The sequence below is a fragment of the Mesoplodon densirostris genome, chromosome 7 (genome assembly GCF_025265405.1).
Source record: "Mesoplodon densirostris isolate mMesDen1 chromosome 7, mMesDen1 primary haplotype, whole genome shotgun sequence".
NCBI classification, from domain to species: Eukaryota; Metazoa; Chordata; class Mammalia; order Artiodactyla; family Ziphiidae; genus Mesoplodon; species Mesoplodon densirostris.
In genome coordinates, this window is record NC_082667.1 from 95,266,866 (window position 1) to 95,284,243 (window position 17,378).

Here is a 17,378-nt window from a genome sequence, read left to right on the forward strand (position 1 = left end):
GGAGGGTGCGTGTGGTAGAAGGTGGAGGAGTGTAGGGGTAAAGAGTTTGGTTTTAGGTATGTTGGGTCAAAGGGTAAATGAACAAAAGGTGAAGAAGTGAAGAATAGGCATGTGGACTGCTCTTTCCAAAGATGTACCTGTGGAGGGAAGGGCTTGTGAAGTCATATACATGTTTCTTAAGGTTCAGGGGAAGACTTTTAGGGCTTTTGTGTATGGTGGCCTCCATATCTCTGCACAGTTGGAGGTGATGTGATTTTCTGAAGGGCAGGGGGATGATGAATAAACATGATGAGAAGAGTGGTAAAGTTTAGAATATCATATGAGTGAGAAGCTGACTCTGGACACAAGGAAACATGGTTAGAGACTATAAATATGGAGGGGCACCAATCTACTAGCCTGTGAGATTACCTCCATTTGTCCCCAGAAACCAGGGTGTCAGCTAGGCTTTCCAGAGGCTGGGAGTGGGAGAAGGCTGGATACTTCCTCTTTTCAAGCCCCCAGTATATTCAAGCATGCTGGGATGCCAGGAGTGGGTTACAAAATCAGAGTATGTTTCAAATGCTTACACTTGGCAAATTAATAACTTTAACACACTATCATTACAGTGCAATATAATTGTGCTATTCATTAATTACAGAATTTACTTAAAATATTAATTTATAATGTGTTGCAGACAGTGTCATTTGGTAACAGGACAAAGTTTAAAGTTCCACAGTGAATGCTTTCTTGTAATCATGTAGGTATATCTGTGGGATGATAGTATAACTTCATTTGGACAAACTGTCAAAAGTTTTGATTGAAGCTTTTAATGAATGTGGGGTCCAGGCCCCCATAAGCCTTAGGTGTTAGAATGGAAAAGACAGATGGCTGAATTAATCCAGTTTAATAGATCCAGTTCATTCATATACATGGGGCAATAGAATTGAGGGCACAGATGATTATGAGAGGCTGAAGCAATGAGTTATGATTTCTAAACTGAATTGGGAAAGAAGTGAAAACAGGAGTGATAGGTTCGTAGAAGAGAGAGAAGTTAATAATAAATGAGGTATGAGTAATTAAGGGAATAGTATAACATAGTTTGATTTCACAACTGGAGTATTTCTGGATGATGGTGGGGTGTGGACAGATAAAGTAGAGAAGAGGGTCCATTGTAGTTGAGAAGGCAAGTCATTGTAAGATTAGTGTTTTCAGATAGTGATCTACATGGACTTGAAAATGATCCAGGATAACCTGGGTCTTTGTATGAAGAAGGCAACTCCTCATCTCAAGGTGCCTTGGATTGATAATTGCTCTAAAAGTGGGGCTGGAGAGGAAGAGAGGGGACGAAGGATTGAATCTATGTTATCTCTATCCCTTACTAACCTGTGACTGAGATTTTTGTAGATCAGGAATATTCAATTACAAAATCTTGGTTGATGCTACAGAGGTGCTTACAGAACATAACATCTCTCCAAACAGCCTTTAAATCCACTTATCAAAGTAATTTTGTTCTCAGTTGAATGGCAGGTGAAACAATATTGAACAAAGCAACCTCTGCTGTACCCTAAGCCCTTTAATTATAGTGTTCATGGTAATACTCTAGTGAAGGGACAGCTTCCATTACAATCCCAGGTTTTCAAACGCTTTGGTTCTTAAAAAATTGTTTTTTCAGTTGGAAATTGTAATGCATAGTTTCTGCCCAAAGGCTTTGTTTGTGTGGATTGATTATTAGATGGGACAGGAAGGGACTGCCAACAGGGTCCCTGAGGGGGACTGCTGCAAAGGAGAGGCCATGTCACTACATGTGAAGTAATCTGTGAACACGGCAAAACAACGATAGCTGACGTTTATGCGGATCTCACCACACACCCAAAACTGCGCTAAGTACTTGCTTTATGTCCATTGACTCATTTAATTGTCTCAACATATGAAGTAGGTGTCATTACCTGACCCCAATATTAAAGAAATTAAAGAATAGGAAATAAGTAACGTGTCCGATGTCACAGAGCTAGTAACTTGTGGAACTGGGATCTGAACTCAGATCTCTGGAACTCCAGAACCTATAAATCTGTGGTTAACCGCACTTGACATTTGGGGATGGGGGTGGGGATAAATATAAAAAGCAGTCATGGGCATCATGGAGGCAGATCCCTTTCTTCAGATGAAAGTGTAATCCAGAGCAGTTGATTAGAATCTTGCCGTAAAATCTTGAGGCTCTTTCCCTGGCCTGCCCCACCACACCGAGTGATACAGATCCCTCTTCAGATTTATCCAGGGCATGTCCTGGCTGGAGGAAGAGTTTATTTTTTTGCTCAGGGGACCTTTTCTTGTTTAATCCTGTTTACACATCTGTTTCACTAGCGTTGCAGACAAAATCATTAAAACAGGAAGCTAGTTTTCTTTAGAATGAACTAATGGATTTAAAATCAGAGTGATGTTGCATAACCCTTTTAATATACGAAAAATACTGGATTGCTTGAATGGACGCATTGTATGGTATGGAATTATATCTCAGTAAAGCTGCTTTTTAAAAAATCAGAATGTATGAATTAAAAAACAAATTTTGGGGAATTCCCTGGCGTTCCAGTGGTTAGGACTCAGTGCTTCCACTGCAGGGGGCACGGGTTCGCAAGAGGCGCTGTCAAACAAAAAAACAAAACAACAAAAAACCCCCAACAAATTTTCATTGCTTTTGAGTGATTTCAAGTGGACTCCTTGCATATATGACACTGCCACAAAGAGAACCAGGTGCCTGGGGTGAGCTCCGCACCCGTTCATTTCTTATTCGGTCAACTTTCAGAGAATCCACCCTTGTGCCAGGTACAGGGATAACAAAGAGAGGTAGGCTCCAATCCCCTCAAGGATGAAAGACAGGTACACCGAGGAATGCTTGTAACCGAAGTTAAACACTGAGTTTTTCTGTTGAGGTTTTCAAGACTATGTTTCAAGTCTGAGCACTAAAAAAGTTTTCACTTTTAAAAAAGGCAATTTTTGGTTATTTAGTAAATCACACTGAGTCACAGATCTAGTCTTAAAGCTTCAAATCACAGAAATCGTTTATCCCTTTCAAGTGGGTTTTGAATATTGAGTGGAAAAAAATCAAGTTAATGTTAAGAAAAAATGGACCCTTATTAAAATCAATGTCTGTTACGGGTACCATTTTAAATCCAACCTAGTTTGAGGATTTGAGCCCACACTGACACTCCAGGTAGTCAAGTCGGGCTAACGCGGGGAGGGTTTAAGTGGATTTACACGTCCCCTCCCAACTTCTTTCGGCCTTGGCTATTTCGCATCTCGGGGCGAGCTGGAAGCCTTTCAGCCTTTCCCGAGAACTGGCGGGGAAGGGGCCGGGCTGGGAGGGAGGACTTCCTGCGGCCAAGGGCGGCCGCGTTCGCCGCAGAGATCAGAGCTCCGACCCAGACCAGACCCAACGTTGGTCGTCGGGTCGGCCGCCCTCCCGGCGCGGATCGCCAGGCACGCTCCCCGCCGCGGCCGCCCCCAGGCCCTAGCCCCGTGAAGCACTGTGGAGGCCCGGCCCGCTGGCGGGCTGGTCACGTGCGGCCGGGAGGGGCGTTGGAGGCCGGGAGTCTGCAGGAATGTAGTTAACTTGCAGGGGAAAGTTTCCCTCCGCGGACGTCCGCGGATCCTGTGCGGGCGGGCGCGCAGAGGAAGGAAGAGCCGGGAGGAGGCGGAGCCGCGAGCGGCTCGGGCGGGCGGTTCTCTCAACTTTAGTTTTGGCGTCTGAGGCGAGTTTCTGTCTCAGTCGGGCGCAGCCGCCGCCGGGGAAAAGAAAGGGAGGAAGGAAGGAACAAGAAGAGGAAATAAGAGAGAAAGGGGGAGGGGAAAGGCAACTAGCTGTCCGGCATCCGTCAAGGGCGTGAAGGAAAAAAGTTCTCGGGCGCGCAGGTCCGGGGCTCTCGCAGCCCCTCCCGAGGCGCAGCCGCCAGACCAGTGGAGCCGGGGCGCAGGGCGGGGGCGGAGGCGCCGGGGCGGGGGATGCGGGGCCGCGGCGCAGCCCCCCGGCGCTGAGAGCAAGGCGAGCGCCGCTCCCGCCGCCCAGCGCCGCCGGCCCGCCACCCTCGCCGGTTCTCCCATCTCGGCCCGTCGAGCCGGGGCGCCCGGGCGGAGCCCTCGCCCGCCTGGTCGGGGTGCGCGTCGGGGGAGGGAGAAACCATGGATCCCGGGCAGCAGCAGCCGCCGCCTCAGCCAGCCCCCCAGGGCCAAGGGCAGCCGCCCGCGCAGCCCCCCCAGGGGCAGGGCCCGCCGTCCGGGCCCGGGCAGCCGGCACCCCCGGGGTCCCAGGCGGCACCGCAGGCCCCCCCCGCCGGGCACCAGATCGTGCACGTCCGGGGGGACTCGGAGACCGACCTGGAGGCGCTTTTCAACGCCGTCATGAACCCCAAGACGGCCAACGTGCCCCAGACTGTGCCCATGAGGCTCCGGAAGCTGCCTGACTCCTTCTTCAAGCCTCCAGAGCCCAAGTCCCACTCCCGACAGGTAACCTGGCCGCCCCTCTCCCCACTTTCCCGTCGGGCGGGCCCCAGGCCCGGGGGCGCTCGGGAGCGGCGGCCGCGAGCCCTGGCCGCGGAGGGGGGTTCCGGGAGCGCTAGTGAGGTGGGGATGGGGGCTCGCGGAGAGGCGGGGAGACTGGAGGCGCCCCGCCGGCCGCGGCTATGGGCTCCTCACTCCTCCCGGAGTCCAGGGCCGAGATTTGTTTTTCCCCTTGTAGTTTCTCTCTGCGGTTGCAGCCCCGGGGGGGCGTGCTTTTCCCTTCCCTTTCTTTCTTCCTGGGGTTCCCGGGAGGTTGGCGGGAGTGGCAGGGGAGGTGGGGAGGAAGGAAGGGGGTGGGGAGAGTCGGGCCCGGGCCGCGGTGGGCTTGCACAATGCGCGCGCCTCCGCGCTCCGCACCTTCGCTCCCTCCGCCGCCGCCGCCGCGGGGCCGGGGAGGGGGAGGGGGGCCTCTGGCATCTGTGTGTGGGTGAGCTGCCAGCGGCGGCCGAGTTTGTGAAGTTGAGCCCTGGGCCCCCTTTCCTTCGGGGCCTCTCGGTCCACTTCAGTCTCCTGGGGAGTCAAATAATTGTTCTCTTGTTTTCCAGTGTTGATTAGGGGTGGGGGTTGAACCAGTCCATTTAGTTTCTCGCTCTTTCTCCCCCTCCCCCTCCCAAAAGCATTTATTTTCTTCGCGGCCCCGGCGCTTTCTGAGTACAGGATCCAGACTTTCCTGGAAGTTGTTTATGGAGTTAGTGCTTTCACCCCTGCCCTTAGCTAGCGCCTTGGAAGTCGGGCAGGCTTACTCTTATCAAACTTAGTTGGTTCACGTGTTGGCTTCCCCGTTGGAGACTATTATTTACAGTTTGCCGAAATGCTTTTATATTAGCCACATCTACACGTTGCGCAGGACCTGAGTTGAGCTTTACCGTGCTTTGGTTTTAACAGAAGCCTTTGATAACGCACTGCAGGTTGACTCATAGGCCGAGTCCTGCCTAGTTCAACTGTGATTAGAAGTTAATGTTTGGGAAGTGATGACTAATTCGAGGCTCGCCATTGCTCTTTAATTCTTATTGAGGATATGAACATGGCTGTTCCACATACACAACGTTCGATTATTTTGTCAACGTGATCCAACATTAAAGTGAAACTATTATGAAAGTGTTAACATTCTGACCGGTCCCAGAAGATTTGTTTAGTGTAGGTTTTTCTTTCTTTCCTTCCTTTTTAAAAAAGAGCTTGCTTCAGGCTAAACTTCAGCATAGGAACTTTGTCCAGAAGTTAATTGGTTTTCCAAATACTGCGATGTAGTTAGTCCACTCGGCTGTAACTTGAGTGGAAAGAACAGTTATCGGCCCACTCCCATCGCCCCTCCTATTTGCAGCAGGCCTGTGGTGTGTTCTCCTGCCTCAGACCAAGGGGTTTTGGAACTCAGAAAAACTCACTTAACCTGCTGACAAAAACCTGGGTTAAGAAAGAGGAAGGAAAAACAATTTAGCAGCTTACCCCAAATACTTAAATTGATAAGAAGTAGACTTAGGTATGCTTTTTTCTCTTAGTCCTGGAAATGAGTTTCTGGACTCATTATGGGGAAAAATGTGTTGGCATTGCACGCCACAGTCTACACGACTATGCTGCTAGTTAATATGTTTTGAAAGTATAATACCCATAGGAGATTGAATTCCCCATTTTGTGGCATCTATAAACTGTAAAGAATTGCAACTAAAAAGTGTACTTATTTTTCTAGTAAATAATTGCACAGTAATTTATATCAGCAGTTTATGGATTCATACTATTCATAATCTACTGTAGTTTTGTTTGTTTTAATGCCTTTTTTAACCGTGTCGTGCATCTATAAGTTTGACTTTTATTTCTGCTAATGAGTCCTAATTCAAATGTATTCTGATTGGAAACTCAGAATGTACATGATTTAACATCAAGCCATAGATGTGTCTGCTGATTGCTTTTAGTCTTCCTTACTTGCCTATATGAATGAATCTAGGAAATGCAAACTTTTTGATAATCAAACCCTAACTCTTCAGTTAAGGAATTTAAATAACTGTACTAGATTATGAATACTACAAATATGGGTTGTAAATACTATTGTTCACAAATTATTGGATATAAATTCATATACGCATTTTTCCATCATGAAAAAAAGCTATTTAACAAATGAGAAAACTTGAGGCTCAGAGATTATGATATTGTTCAGTGTCACACTAGCCAGCTTGGACTAGAACCCAGAACTTTAGGGTCTGAGTTCAGGATTTTTTCTGCTACTACACAGTTGTAAATATGTTTGTAAATTCTTAAGTTATATTGTAATGGAATTGTTGGCATCTTTATCATCTAGGTACAAATATATGGCTGGGTTTTTATTTCATTCATTAGGAGGCTTTTAAGAATATTCGGATGTTTCTGAATCTTTTGTATTCCTTAAAAGTTGTATAAATTTTGATGGTTGCTTTATTGATGACATTTGTCCATGGTGAGAAAAAAATGACAACTGTTGTGTGTTTAGGGCTTGGCTTGGAAAAAACATTAACTATGTAAAACCTAGTTTAAAAAAAAGAAAGAAAAAGAATCCATAGTTATATTCCTCGGGTTTTGTTTATACCTAGAACATTTTAGAACTTGGAAAAGCACCCACACTGCCTTGGCCTTCACGTAAACATTTAAAAGTATCCATCTGCAAACCTGTATTCCTCTGTGTCAAATATTAAATGTTGAAATGTGCCTTTGGATTTAGAATTTCATTGCAACCAAATATCTATCTAAGAAATATAAAGGTACTCTCTTTGAAAACAAATTTTAAGAAATCTTTGTTTTAATATTCCTAATAGGCCAGTACTGATGCAGGCACTGCAGGGGCCCTGACTCCACAGCATGTTCGAGCTCATTCCTCTCCAGCTTCCCTGCAGCTGGGAGCCGTATCTCCTGGGACACTGACACCCACGGGAGTAGTCTCTGGCCCAGCAGCTGCACCCACTGCTCAACACCTTAGACAGTCTTCTTTTGAGATACCTGATGACGTACCTCTGCCAGCGGGCTGGGAGATGGCAAAGACATCTTCTGGTCAGAGATACTTCTTAAAGTAAGTGAAAATAATGGTAGGAGATAATTTTCTGGTACCAAGATATAAAATGTCATTTATTTTTATATTGTACTTAATATTTATGTCAAGCTCAGTTATATCTTCCATAATTTTTTTTTCAGTTCAGTATGAGCTAAATACCTTCTTTAGGTAATGTTTTGAAAGCTTTATGGATTCCTGGTTCATAACCTTTTAATAATCTTTATTTTGTGGCAATTTGGATGTTCTCCTTTTGAGTTTGTGCCAAACCTATTAACTAGCCTAGCTCAAAACTGAAAGGATACCATGAAGAATTTCAAATTGTGAGAGTTTGGGGGCTGGCATAGGTTTATGAAATATGTGCAGTACTACTTACCTTTTTAAATAGACATTTTACTGGTAGAAAAGAACTATAAAAATAAGGAGGAATTCCCTAGGAGTCTAATATTACAGTACTTTAGGTTGTGAGATGACAGACCCTTTAGCTGCAGTTTGATGTGATTTATCAGTTTGTTTTTCCCTCAGAGGGTAAAGAGAAATATGAATTTTCCCGCTTGATATACAAGCGCAGTGGCAAACTTCTTCGAGCTAGCAGGTCTTCAAAACAGAATCTCTCTTCTCTGGGAAAACAAAAACAAAGCCATTGGGTTATTTGTTTTTATTAGCCTTGTTTTTTGTGTGTTTAAAAAAATGGCAAAATTTCATTGAGGCTGAAAAGATCAAAATAGAATTTTGTCCCTTCTTGTTTTGAAATTATAGGTAGGACCTTAATATTTTTATTTGGTGTGTTTGGAATAAGTATATACAAAATGTTTCCTAAAAGTAATTATTATAGACTGAAATTGATGTTTTCAAGAAGTTGCTTACTTAGTACTGTTTAATCATGTTGAGATAATAAAGTAAAAAACAGTCCAAGTTTTGATTGTGATCCGCCCTGACAGTCTACTCCTAAGGGAAATGTAACATTTATTCATTAGGTCAGATAATACAATAATGATACTGTTTTGTTGTGTGTCTTAGTATTTTATATTGATTGTCTTTTGGGGCAGATTGTTACTTTGCAGTGTAAGATAACAGTTTTGTGACAAGCTTATTTAGAAGAGCAGAGGAAAAAGTTTGATCTTAAAAAGTTTCTGCAGTTTTTTTGCCCCTTTTCCTCCAACTTTTTTCTTATATTTTAAATTCGTTTTCTGGTGTCCTGGTATCCATTTCAAAGGGTCAGGTTTCAACCAGAACAATAAAGGGCCTGAGACTGGAAAGTACACACAAGTCTGGCAGACTCATCTGCATGAGCAAGATTATTTGTTCTCAAGCAGACATCCAGAGTAAATGATTGAAAGAGCTACTAGCTGTGAGGGATGTGTCTTGAAGGGAAAGGAGTGGAAACAAACCAGGTTGTTAGGAAAAGAAAGGCTGTACTTTTTTGAACCTCTCCCTGCTGGGTCACATGCTGACCTGGGGAGATTTTTAAACAGCTTAATAGCTGGCTTGCCCCTCTCTTTTTTGGTTGATGTTATAGCTAAAAGTCTATGATTAAAGAGCAACATTTATGCTCCTCTTTTAGTCTTTTGTATCTTGTAATAATTGCTTCTAGGTGACATGGGCCTACATTTTTATTATTTTGAATGATCTTTTTGTTTTGACCTGAAATGTTCTATACTTTATTTTTTAGTTTCCAATAGTTCTTCCTTTGAGAAGTGTTTCTCTCAAAGATGGATTAATGAAGGGTATACACACACACACACCACACCACCCCAAGCACTCCGCTCAAGTGAGCCTGTAGCAAAGGTAAACTAGGACAAAATGATACAAAAATTATGCCATATGGGTAATGGTTACCATGGAAATGAAAAACTGGGAAGAAGAGAGATAAATATGATTATTCTTTAAGATTTTTGAGGGACTCTCATGTGGAAGTAAAATTAGATTTATTATATGAGAAACATGAAGATTTTTGACACCATGGAATAATTTTCTCATATCAAACCTTCAGGAATAGAAATGTTTTCCCTGTTAGATGGATCTTGGTCAGTAAAAGCAGGCAAAATCATGGATTATTTGGTACATGTCAGGAAATGTAGAGAAACAACTAGTTGTTGTCTTGTGACCTTAGATGAATGACTTTGAAGTCAGTTGGCCCATCCTGTTGTTTCAAGGCGGCATAATTACTGAAGGATTATAGGTAGGCAACTATTGGGATTTTTAAAGCCCTGCCTAGGTCAGTGAGATTTTCTGAGGAAGACTTGTACCTTAGGTTGGCAAGTGATAAGGAGGAAGTATGGTACTGGCTACATTTATCAATGACACATATTCAAGTTCTAGTATGATTCTGAAGTATTTTTAAAAAGCTTAGTCTGTATATTGGGTATATTTGTTCTACTGAATTTACTGTTTAAAACTAATTTCAACATTGTGTATTGAGCTTTATTTTAAAAGAATTCTTTTATTGCTCTGAGAATTATTGCTTTCTTCATCTGTCTTATAGTTTTCCTACAGGAAATAGTTCTTCAAGTAGTTGGTCAACAACTTCCTATTTCTTTATAGGCTGCTGAATAACTTCCTGAATTAGTATTCTATAATATTTCTTGTTACAAGGAGTGCTCTTACTTCTCAGATTTATTTTATTGACTCTGATGCCTTGCAGCTATTACCACATACAAAGAACTTCTTGTGTAAAATGTACCATATAGGACCTTATAATTTGATTTAAGAAATCTCATCCAGCAATTTTAGAAGTGTGGAGATATGCATTGTTTTAATAATCTTCTAATTTTTAAGAAGTCATTTCTGTTTCATTTCTATTATCTATCATTTTCTGAATAACTGGCCTCAGTGTTTTTAATCCTTGAAGATTCAAGGTTTCTTGTGGCTGGGGTTTTATTAAGTTATATTGAGTATCTTGATTCACAGTTTAAAAAGGTACTTTTTTTCAGAGATTTTTTTGCGTTCCGCAGCATATAACTTAGCCAATATTCCAACATTAAATGAACTTACCTTGCAGGTGTTATTAATTTCTACAAATGGTTTAATTCTTTTTCTTTTGACCATGTATCTTGTTTCAGAAATGATTGCTCCACTGCCCTAATTAAAGCTACTTCAGACATGTATCAATTAAAGGAGATGAATTAAACTGTTTCTTGTTATAGTAATTTGGTCTTGCTTCTTCTCCCAAACACTTGCCCAGCAGAAGACTATGAACACATACAGTGTATACATTGTTACTGTAATAAAGATTAGATGTTTTAAAAAGTAACAGTTTCATTGAGAGTAAGGCTGTTCTTTTTTTTTTTTTTTTTTTGGTTTCTTGCTATATCAAGTGTAACCCAAATGATTTCCCTTTAAAAATGAAACGCTTGGGGCTTCCCTGGTGGCGCAGTGGTTGAGAGTCCGCCTGCCGATGCAGGGGACATGGGTTCGTGCCCCGGTCCGGGAAGATCCCACATGCCGCAGAGCGGCTGGGCCCGTGAGCCATGGCCACTGAGCCTGCGTGTCCGGAGCCTGTGCTCCGCAACGGGAGAGGCCACAACAGTGAGAGGCCTGCGTACTGCAAAAAAGCTTGGGGCTTCCCTGGTGGTGCAGTGGTTGAGAGTCCGCCTGCAGATGCAGGGGACACGGGTTCGTGCCCCGGTCCAGGAAGATCCCACGTGCCACGGAGCGGCTGGGCCCGTGAGCCATGGCCGCTGAGCCTGCGCGTCTGGAGCCTGTGCTCCGCAACGGGAGAGGCCACAACAGTGAGAGGCCCGCGTCCCGCTAAAAAAAAAAAAAAAAAATGAAACGCTTGTAATATTGCCCTTAACTGTTGATTAAGCTGCCAAAAGAAAGAAAAAAAAAAAAACCATAAACAGTTGAAATTGCAATCACAAAACATTTCCCTTATATAATAAGTCAGTAATACTTCAGTTTTAAAAATCCGAAAGCAGAGTATTTCCCTATTTGAGGGAAGGACTCTCCCTGCCCATTTATCTTGCTGATTGAGGCTGAGTGGAGAAAGAAGATAAAAGTATGCTCTCAGCTCTCAGAAAAAATGCTTGCTTCTGCTCGGTGGGTGGGCACCCCGGGGAAGAATGGCCCATGGTGCCACAGTGATTTAGGTAGAAAAACGCTGGCGAAACTGTTGGATACGGTGGTAGAAAAAAAAACAAAACAGTCGGAAGATAGTGGATGTGACAGTAAATAGAACATAGAGATTAGTTTATTTCCTGGGGGAAATAATGAGTATTTTTAGAGTGAACTAAAAAAGTACTTAACCTTTATCAAACTAGATGTTTAATTTCAGCAAACTCAATTAGCTGCAAGATGGTAGGCAAATTTTCTTTAAAAAGTAACATTGAAAGCATGTTCCTCCCCCAAAGCTTCATGTTAACTATAAAGAAAAAAGCCTAGGTAATATTCAAATAGTTGAAACTTTAAAAAGTTTTTGAAACCCTGAGATCAGTCTTCATTAGTAATGTAGAAAAATATGTTTTACATTATAGTTGGAAAAATAATGTAAATTAGCATCCCCAAATAGTAATGCTAGTATGACTCTGAAATGTGTTTTACCTTAAGACTTTTGGGAAGAGGTAAACTCTAAACCTAACCTTTTAGTTGTCAAAATATGTAGTGAAGTTTAGGCTTAGGGCAAATCAAAGTGAAGTTGTTTTAAAAATCAGTTAAGATTTAAGATTATTCAAACTTAATTTGCTACCTTCAGTAGTAGCATAATTTAGCCATTAATTATGACTTGAAAGTTTAATAATAGTTGAGTAGCATTGTATAAAGGAAGGTCTTAAAGAGCCGTGTGGTTCAATAACTATGGTTACTAAGTGATGCACTTTTTACAAGAAAGGCTTCTGATTCGAGGATTGATCGGAACTTCAAGCCACGAAAGGGACGTTGCTGTTTTTATGAAGAAGAATTGCTTCGTGGTTCTGCTCAAGTACTGTAGCACCACGTTTCCTGGGAACAAGTACTGCTACCGTGGAAGCACTTCTATTTGCGTAGGGCTTCACCTCTTCTAAAAGCAAACAAAAACAGTTTGGTATAAAGCACAATGGGTTTTTTTTTTTCCCCTTCTCTTTAATATTTTACACAAAAGTGGTCAGTAGTTTAATCCTTATTTGGCTTTTAGCATGAGAAGAATCATAATCTTTAACACATCAGATAATAAGATGTTGTTTCTCTGAATAATGTTGCAAATTAACAAAATAATGCAAATAGGCGTATCTATTTAAAATATTGCTGTTTTCTTCCACCATATATTTTCAATGCTTTATTTGTGGTTAGTGCTGTTACTTACCTATTTTCACTTTAGTGTGCTTTTTCTCCTCACAGGATAGTGTTAGTCAATAGACTTTTCAGATTTTTCAGCTGGGTCTTGCTTTGGGGGTGGTGAGGGTACATTTTGTTAAAAGCTCCTTTCTTCCTCTTGCAATTTCTTACTTAACCCAAGGTGAGGAGATTTTTGTTTATTTTTAAAGTAAGGTCTTTCTTTATCCAGTAAATATACGTTTTAGAGAATGAGCTTTTTGATACATGCATGAAAACTTACTATAGACTAGTTGATCTGGGCTTCAGAGTAAAAATGGCTTTCTTCAGAGTGCTACTTTGTGCTTTCACACAATTGAATGTGGATTTAGGAAGTTCTTTGAAATTTAACTTCTCACATATCCTGAAGTGACTGTAGTATGAAGCAGGGTTTTGGGAAGGAGCTAAACCCTATCTAGGAGGTGGGGGTAAGAGGTGGATTTTTTTTTTCTGTACAAGCATGAATGTGGGGTTCTTTTGTTTTATATTTATAAAAGTTCTTCCTTCCTTCGCTTCTTTCCCCAAGTATCTGATTTCGTGGATTTTTAATAAGGTGTATTTTTTTAATTACAAAAGTAACACATGTTCATTAGAGAGAATTGGAAAATTCAGGAAAGGAGAAAGTTTGGGAGGAAGCACCTAGATTATTCTGCCAAGGAGAGATGGTTGAACATACTTGTTTATATAGTCTTATCTATAAACATATATTTTGAAATTTAATTTTAGGGGAGTAACATATACATAGATTCAGAAAATCCCTTAGTGCTATTAGGGTTACAATGAAAAAGAGCAGTTTTAACTCACTTTTCTTTATCTATGGCTTGCATTCTCCAGAGGCAAACATTTCCAACTCCTTTGAGATTTCCCCCCTTTTAAAAATTCCATATTTATAGAACAAGCTACACTACCATTTAATTTTTTTTTTTTTTTTTTTTTTTTTTTTTTTTTTTTGCGGTACGCGGGCCTCTCACTGTTGTGGCCTCTCCCGTTGCGGAGCACAGGCTCCGGACGCGCAGGCTCAGCGGCCATGGCTCACGGGCCCAGCCGCTCCGCGGCATGCGGGATCCTCCCGGACCGGGGCACGAACCCATGTCCCCTGCATCGGCAGGCGGACTCTCAACCACTGCGCCACCAGGGAAGCCCTAAAATTCGTTGTAAAGATTACATTGTTTGGAAACTCAGTCTTCAGTGTGAGTGGTGCCCTTTAAAGTTTTGCAATATAGTTGCCCTAACTGTCCTTTGGTCCTAGGAAAGATTTTTTTTTATTAGTTCCTGGATAATTTCTTCCAGTCTTTTTAATCTCTTCGCTGTTTCTGTAATTCCTGCTTCTCAGACTAACTCTTGAATTTTCTTATCTTTCCCGCCTTTTGTTATGCTTTCTGGGAGATTCCTTTAACTTTAGCTTTTAATTTTTCAGGTTTTTTTCCCCCCAAAAAAGGTATTTATCATTCTTAATTTCCAGGGAATCTTTTCTGAGTTCATTGTTCCTTTGTTATTTTTAATAACATGCTGTTCCTATTTCATGGATGTAGTAATATAATATCTCTCTAAGGATATTATAGTGGGTATTTCTTTTTAAATTTTTTCTGCTTTCAATGTCTTAAGTAGGCTTCACTGGAGAGTAATATAACAGGAACCAGCCAGGCCCTGAAGTTGTGGGAGGCCCTAAATGTCATTATCTTTGTTAGGTTCTCTTGTAGTGGTCAGTTTTTCCAGATGAAAATCTGTCAGTCCCCTCTCTAGAGAGCATTGCTGGTGGTAGTGGGTGTTAAGATGGAGAGCCAGTGTTTTAGGGTTGAGAGTGTGGGGTTTCATCCTTGCTCTTGGCTGTGCCAGGTATGTGAATACAGATCCTTTTAGTCTACTTCTCTGGAACATAAATTTCCCATTTCCTGCTTAGGTCAGGGAGGGGGTGTGCAATAGGTTTTAAAAAGTTCTATGTAGGCTTGATTTTTGTGAATCCAATTTTGCAATTATTAGGTTGAGTATATAAAGTTGCCAGTTTTCTAAGCCCCAAACAGTAACTACTGACAATTTTATATTATTTGACTTAAATATTACAGGCTCACTTGTTTTTAACTAGTTTTTTTTTTTTAACATATTTATTGTTTGTTTATTTATTTGGCTGCTCTGGGACTTAGTTGTGGCGTGTGAACTCTTAGTTGCAGCGTGCCAACTCTTAGTAGAGGCATGTGGGATCTAGTTTCCTGACCAGGGATCAAACCCTGGGCCCCCTGCATTGGAAGCACAGAGTCTTAGCCAGTGGATCACTAGGGAAGTCCCTACAGGATCACTTTTAAATCAGTACTTAAATAAATGCTTTTACCAGGCAAATGATTACTTCATTGACATTGGTCTTCATCATCAGTTTTGCTACTTTAAATCTTCATATGTTAGATTTTTCTTAAAGCGGGGAACTGTGTACTTTGACACCGGGGTGCTTGGCATCCAGCAGTGTATGAATTTGTTCAGAGGGTTTGGATTCTGAAATAGCGTGAAGGGGCAGAGAGACTGGAGACTTAATTCCTATTTGTACATAGAATAATGGAGCTGATCCTATCTGTTTTTATGTCATTTTCAAGTTTTTTGTCTAGTATACACAACTTTAAAAAGTTGGGCTTTAAAGTAAAGTAGCCTTATGAAATCAGTGCATCTGTTTTCTTTCATTCCTTCCTTTCAGCTGGTTTTCATCAATATAGATGGTAGGATAAAGAAAATATTTATGCATATCTAAGTTAATTAAATAGTTATTGGTATACTTATGTAGGTTAACCCCCAGAGGTGTATAACTTGGTTTTATCTTAGTTTAGGTTGTTGCTTTCCCTAGCAAGTGCTCTTTTGATAGCTCAGAAAAGTAGCCTGTGCTCTCTTCAGTAGGCCATTGTAGATGTCATAGAGTAACAGTAATAAAAGTATTTTTTACATATAAACTTACCATGGAGATGTAAGTAGTTAGAATTTTATGAAAACTGGGTTTAGGTTAAAATGGATTCACCATAGGTAGTAACAGAGATGTGTTAGGACCCTTTGTTGTTGATCTCAAGTGAAATTTCTTCAGATCCACTTTTCCAGCAATCTCTTCCTTGAGTATTTAAAAAGCAGTTACATATGGAAATTTTTTTATAGAAGAAGAGGAAGCAAACCTTTTAAAATCTGCATAAAATCTTAATTGACCAATGCAAAATCAGACCAGAACACTCTGACATCAGAGAAGAGTGCTAAATGATACTGAAAAGGCGGATACCTGGGGGTTTTAAAAGGTATTAAGTTGAATGGGGTAGAGGAATGGAACAGAATTAACACAACTTAGTTAAACAAGTAAAGAAGTGTGTTAAAATAGCAAAGTACTAATGTTAGAAATGAGCTAAATGAGATTTCTGAGACCTTGCCTGGAACTAATCCTTACCAGTGATAGGGTCACAGTTAAAATTTACCAAGCTCTCTTGGCTAATTTTTTTTTTTTCTAAGATGGAAAAAGAAAAATCTGGGGAAGAGTGGGCCAAAATACAGATGTTTCTGTTTTTCCTCTACACATGTTCAGACTGATACAGGTTATGTTTCTGAAATTGTGTAGTCTGGATGAGCTCCAGATGATGTAATAGGATCACTGTTAACCCCTCCCCACCGGAGGGTGTGCAGACTTTCCTGTTAAGACTGGTACAAATCTCTTCTTGTGGGTGATACAATAATCACTGTTTCTAGACAATGATATGTGAAATTAATATTATTGTCCTCAAACACAATATTGTCCTTCAAACACAGAAGACAAAGCATGCCCTTTGTGTACCTGTCTATTCTTCAGTTTTCAGTTAATGCCCATCACACTACAGATAAGAATTTGCCCAGCTCCTTCTACTCCCTCAAACGCAGGGTGATTTTGCTCAAAAAAGACCCACTTGGTTCTGGGTGGTGTGTGTTAGGTCACTTACATTAACGTGGCTGTGGTTTCTTTCACTCTGCTTATTCTTAGTTATCTTCTTTGAATTCAGTATATGTGCTTAGTGGTCTCTTCATTTCATAAACACTTAACCTCTTGGTTTTATGTAGCAGGCATTGTTTAAGGGTTCACTGGGTTCCCCTCTGTAGAGCTGGGACAAAGTTAATAATATATCAGTCTTGATAGACCAGGTGGGTCTCAAGACACCATTCACTGCAAGTCATCTTGTTTACCTTTTCATTGCTAACTATCTCTCAATGGAGAAGCTGTGGAGGCTAACTATAAGGTCAGTAAAGATAGATTTTGCCTTCTCTGTTCAGCCTTGTGTATGTAGCTCTTGATGTATTTATTGGTAGATGATGTCCCTTAGGCTGCTCATTTATTTCAGTTTATTGGTTGATAGTCACCCTGATTAATGCCTATAGTCCCTGCTTAATTATTATTGCTGTGTAACTCCATGCTAAAAAGGTGCTAGAGTGTTTACTTGTGTATTTTTAAAGTTACTTTTGTAAATTTGAGATTACTCTTAAACTCAAATAACTACAACTATTAAAAAAGATAATTGTGGGACTTCCCTGGTGGCTCAGTGGTTAAGAATCCGCCTGCCAGTGCAGG

The 17,378-nt window shown here is 41.3% G+C and overlaps 1 protein-coding gene across 12 annotated transcripts in view; it reads left to right on the forward strand.

Annotated features, from left to right (window-relative positions):
- The first annotated feature begins 3,425 nt into the window (after positions 1–3,425).
- YAP1 (Yes1 associated transcriptional regulator) overlaps positions 3,426–17,378 on the forward strand; it is a 108,199-nt gene continuing 94,246 nt past the window's right edge. For 3 of the 12 annotated variants that reach the window (XM_060102766.1, XM_060102777.1, XM_060102775.1), the window contains exons 1-2: positions 3,579–4,476; positions 7,311–7,561. In XM_060102766.1, coding sequence (XP_059958749.1) covers positions 4,153–4,476; positions 7,311–7,561 — 575 coding nt within the window. In that variant the 5' untranslated portion in view covers positions 3,579–4,152. Of the gene's footprint in view, positions 4,477–7,310; positions 7,562–17,378 lie in introns of all 12 variants that reach the window. The other 9 variants (XM_060102770.1, XM_060102768.1, XM_060102772.1 and 6 more) reach the window with 7 other exon arrangements.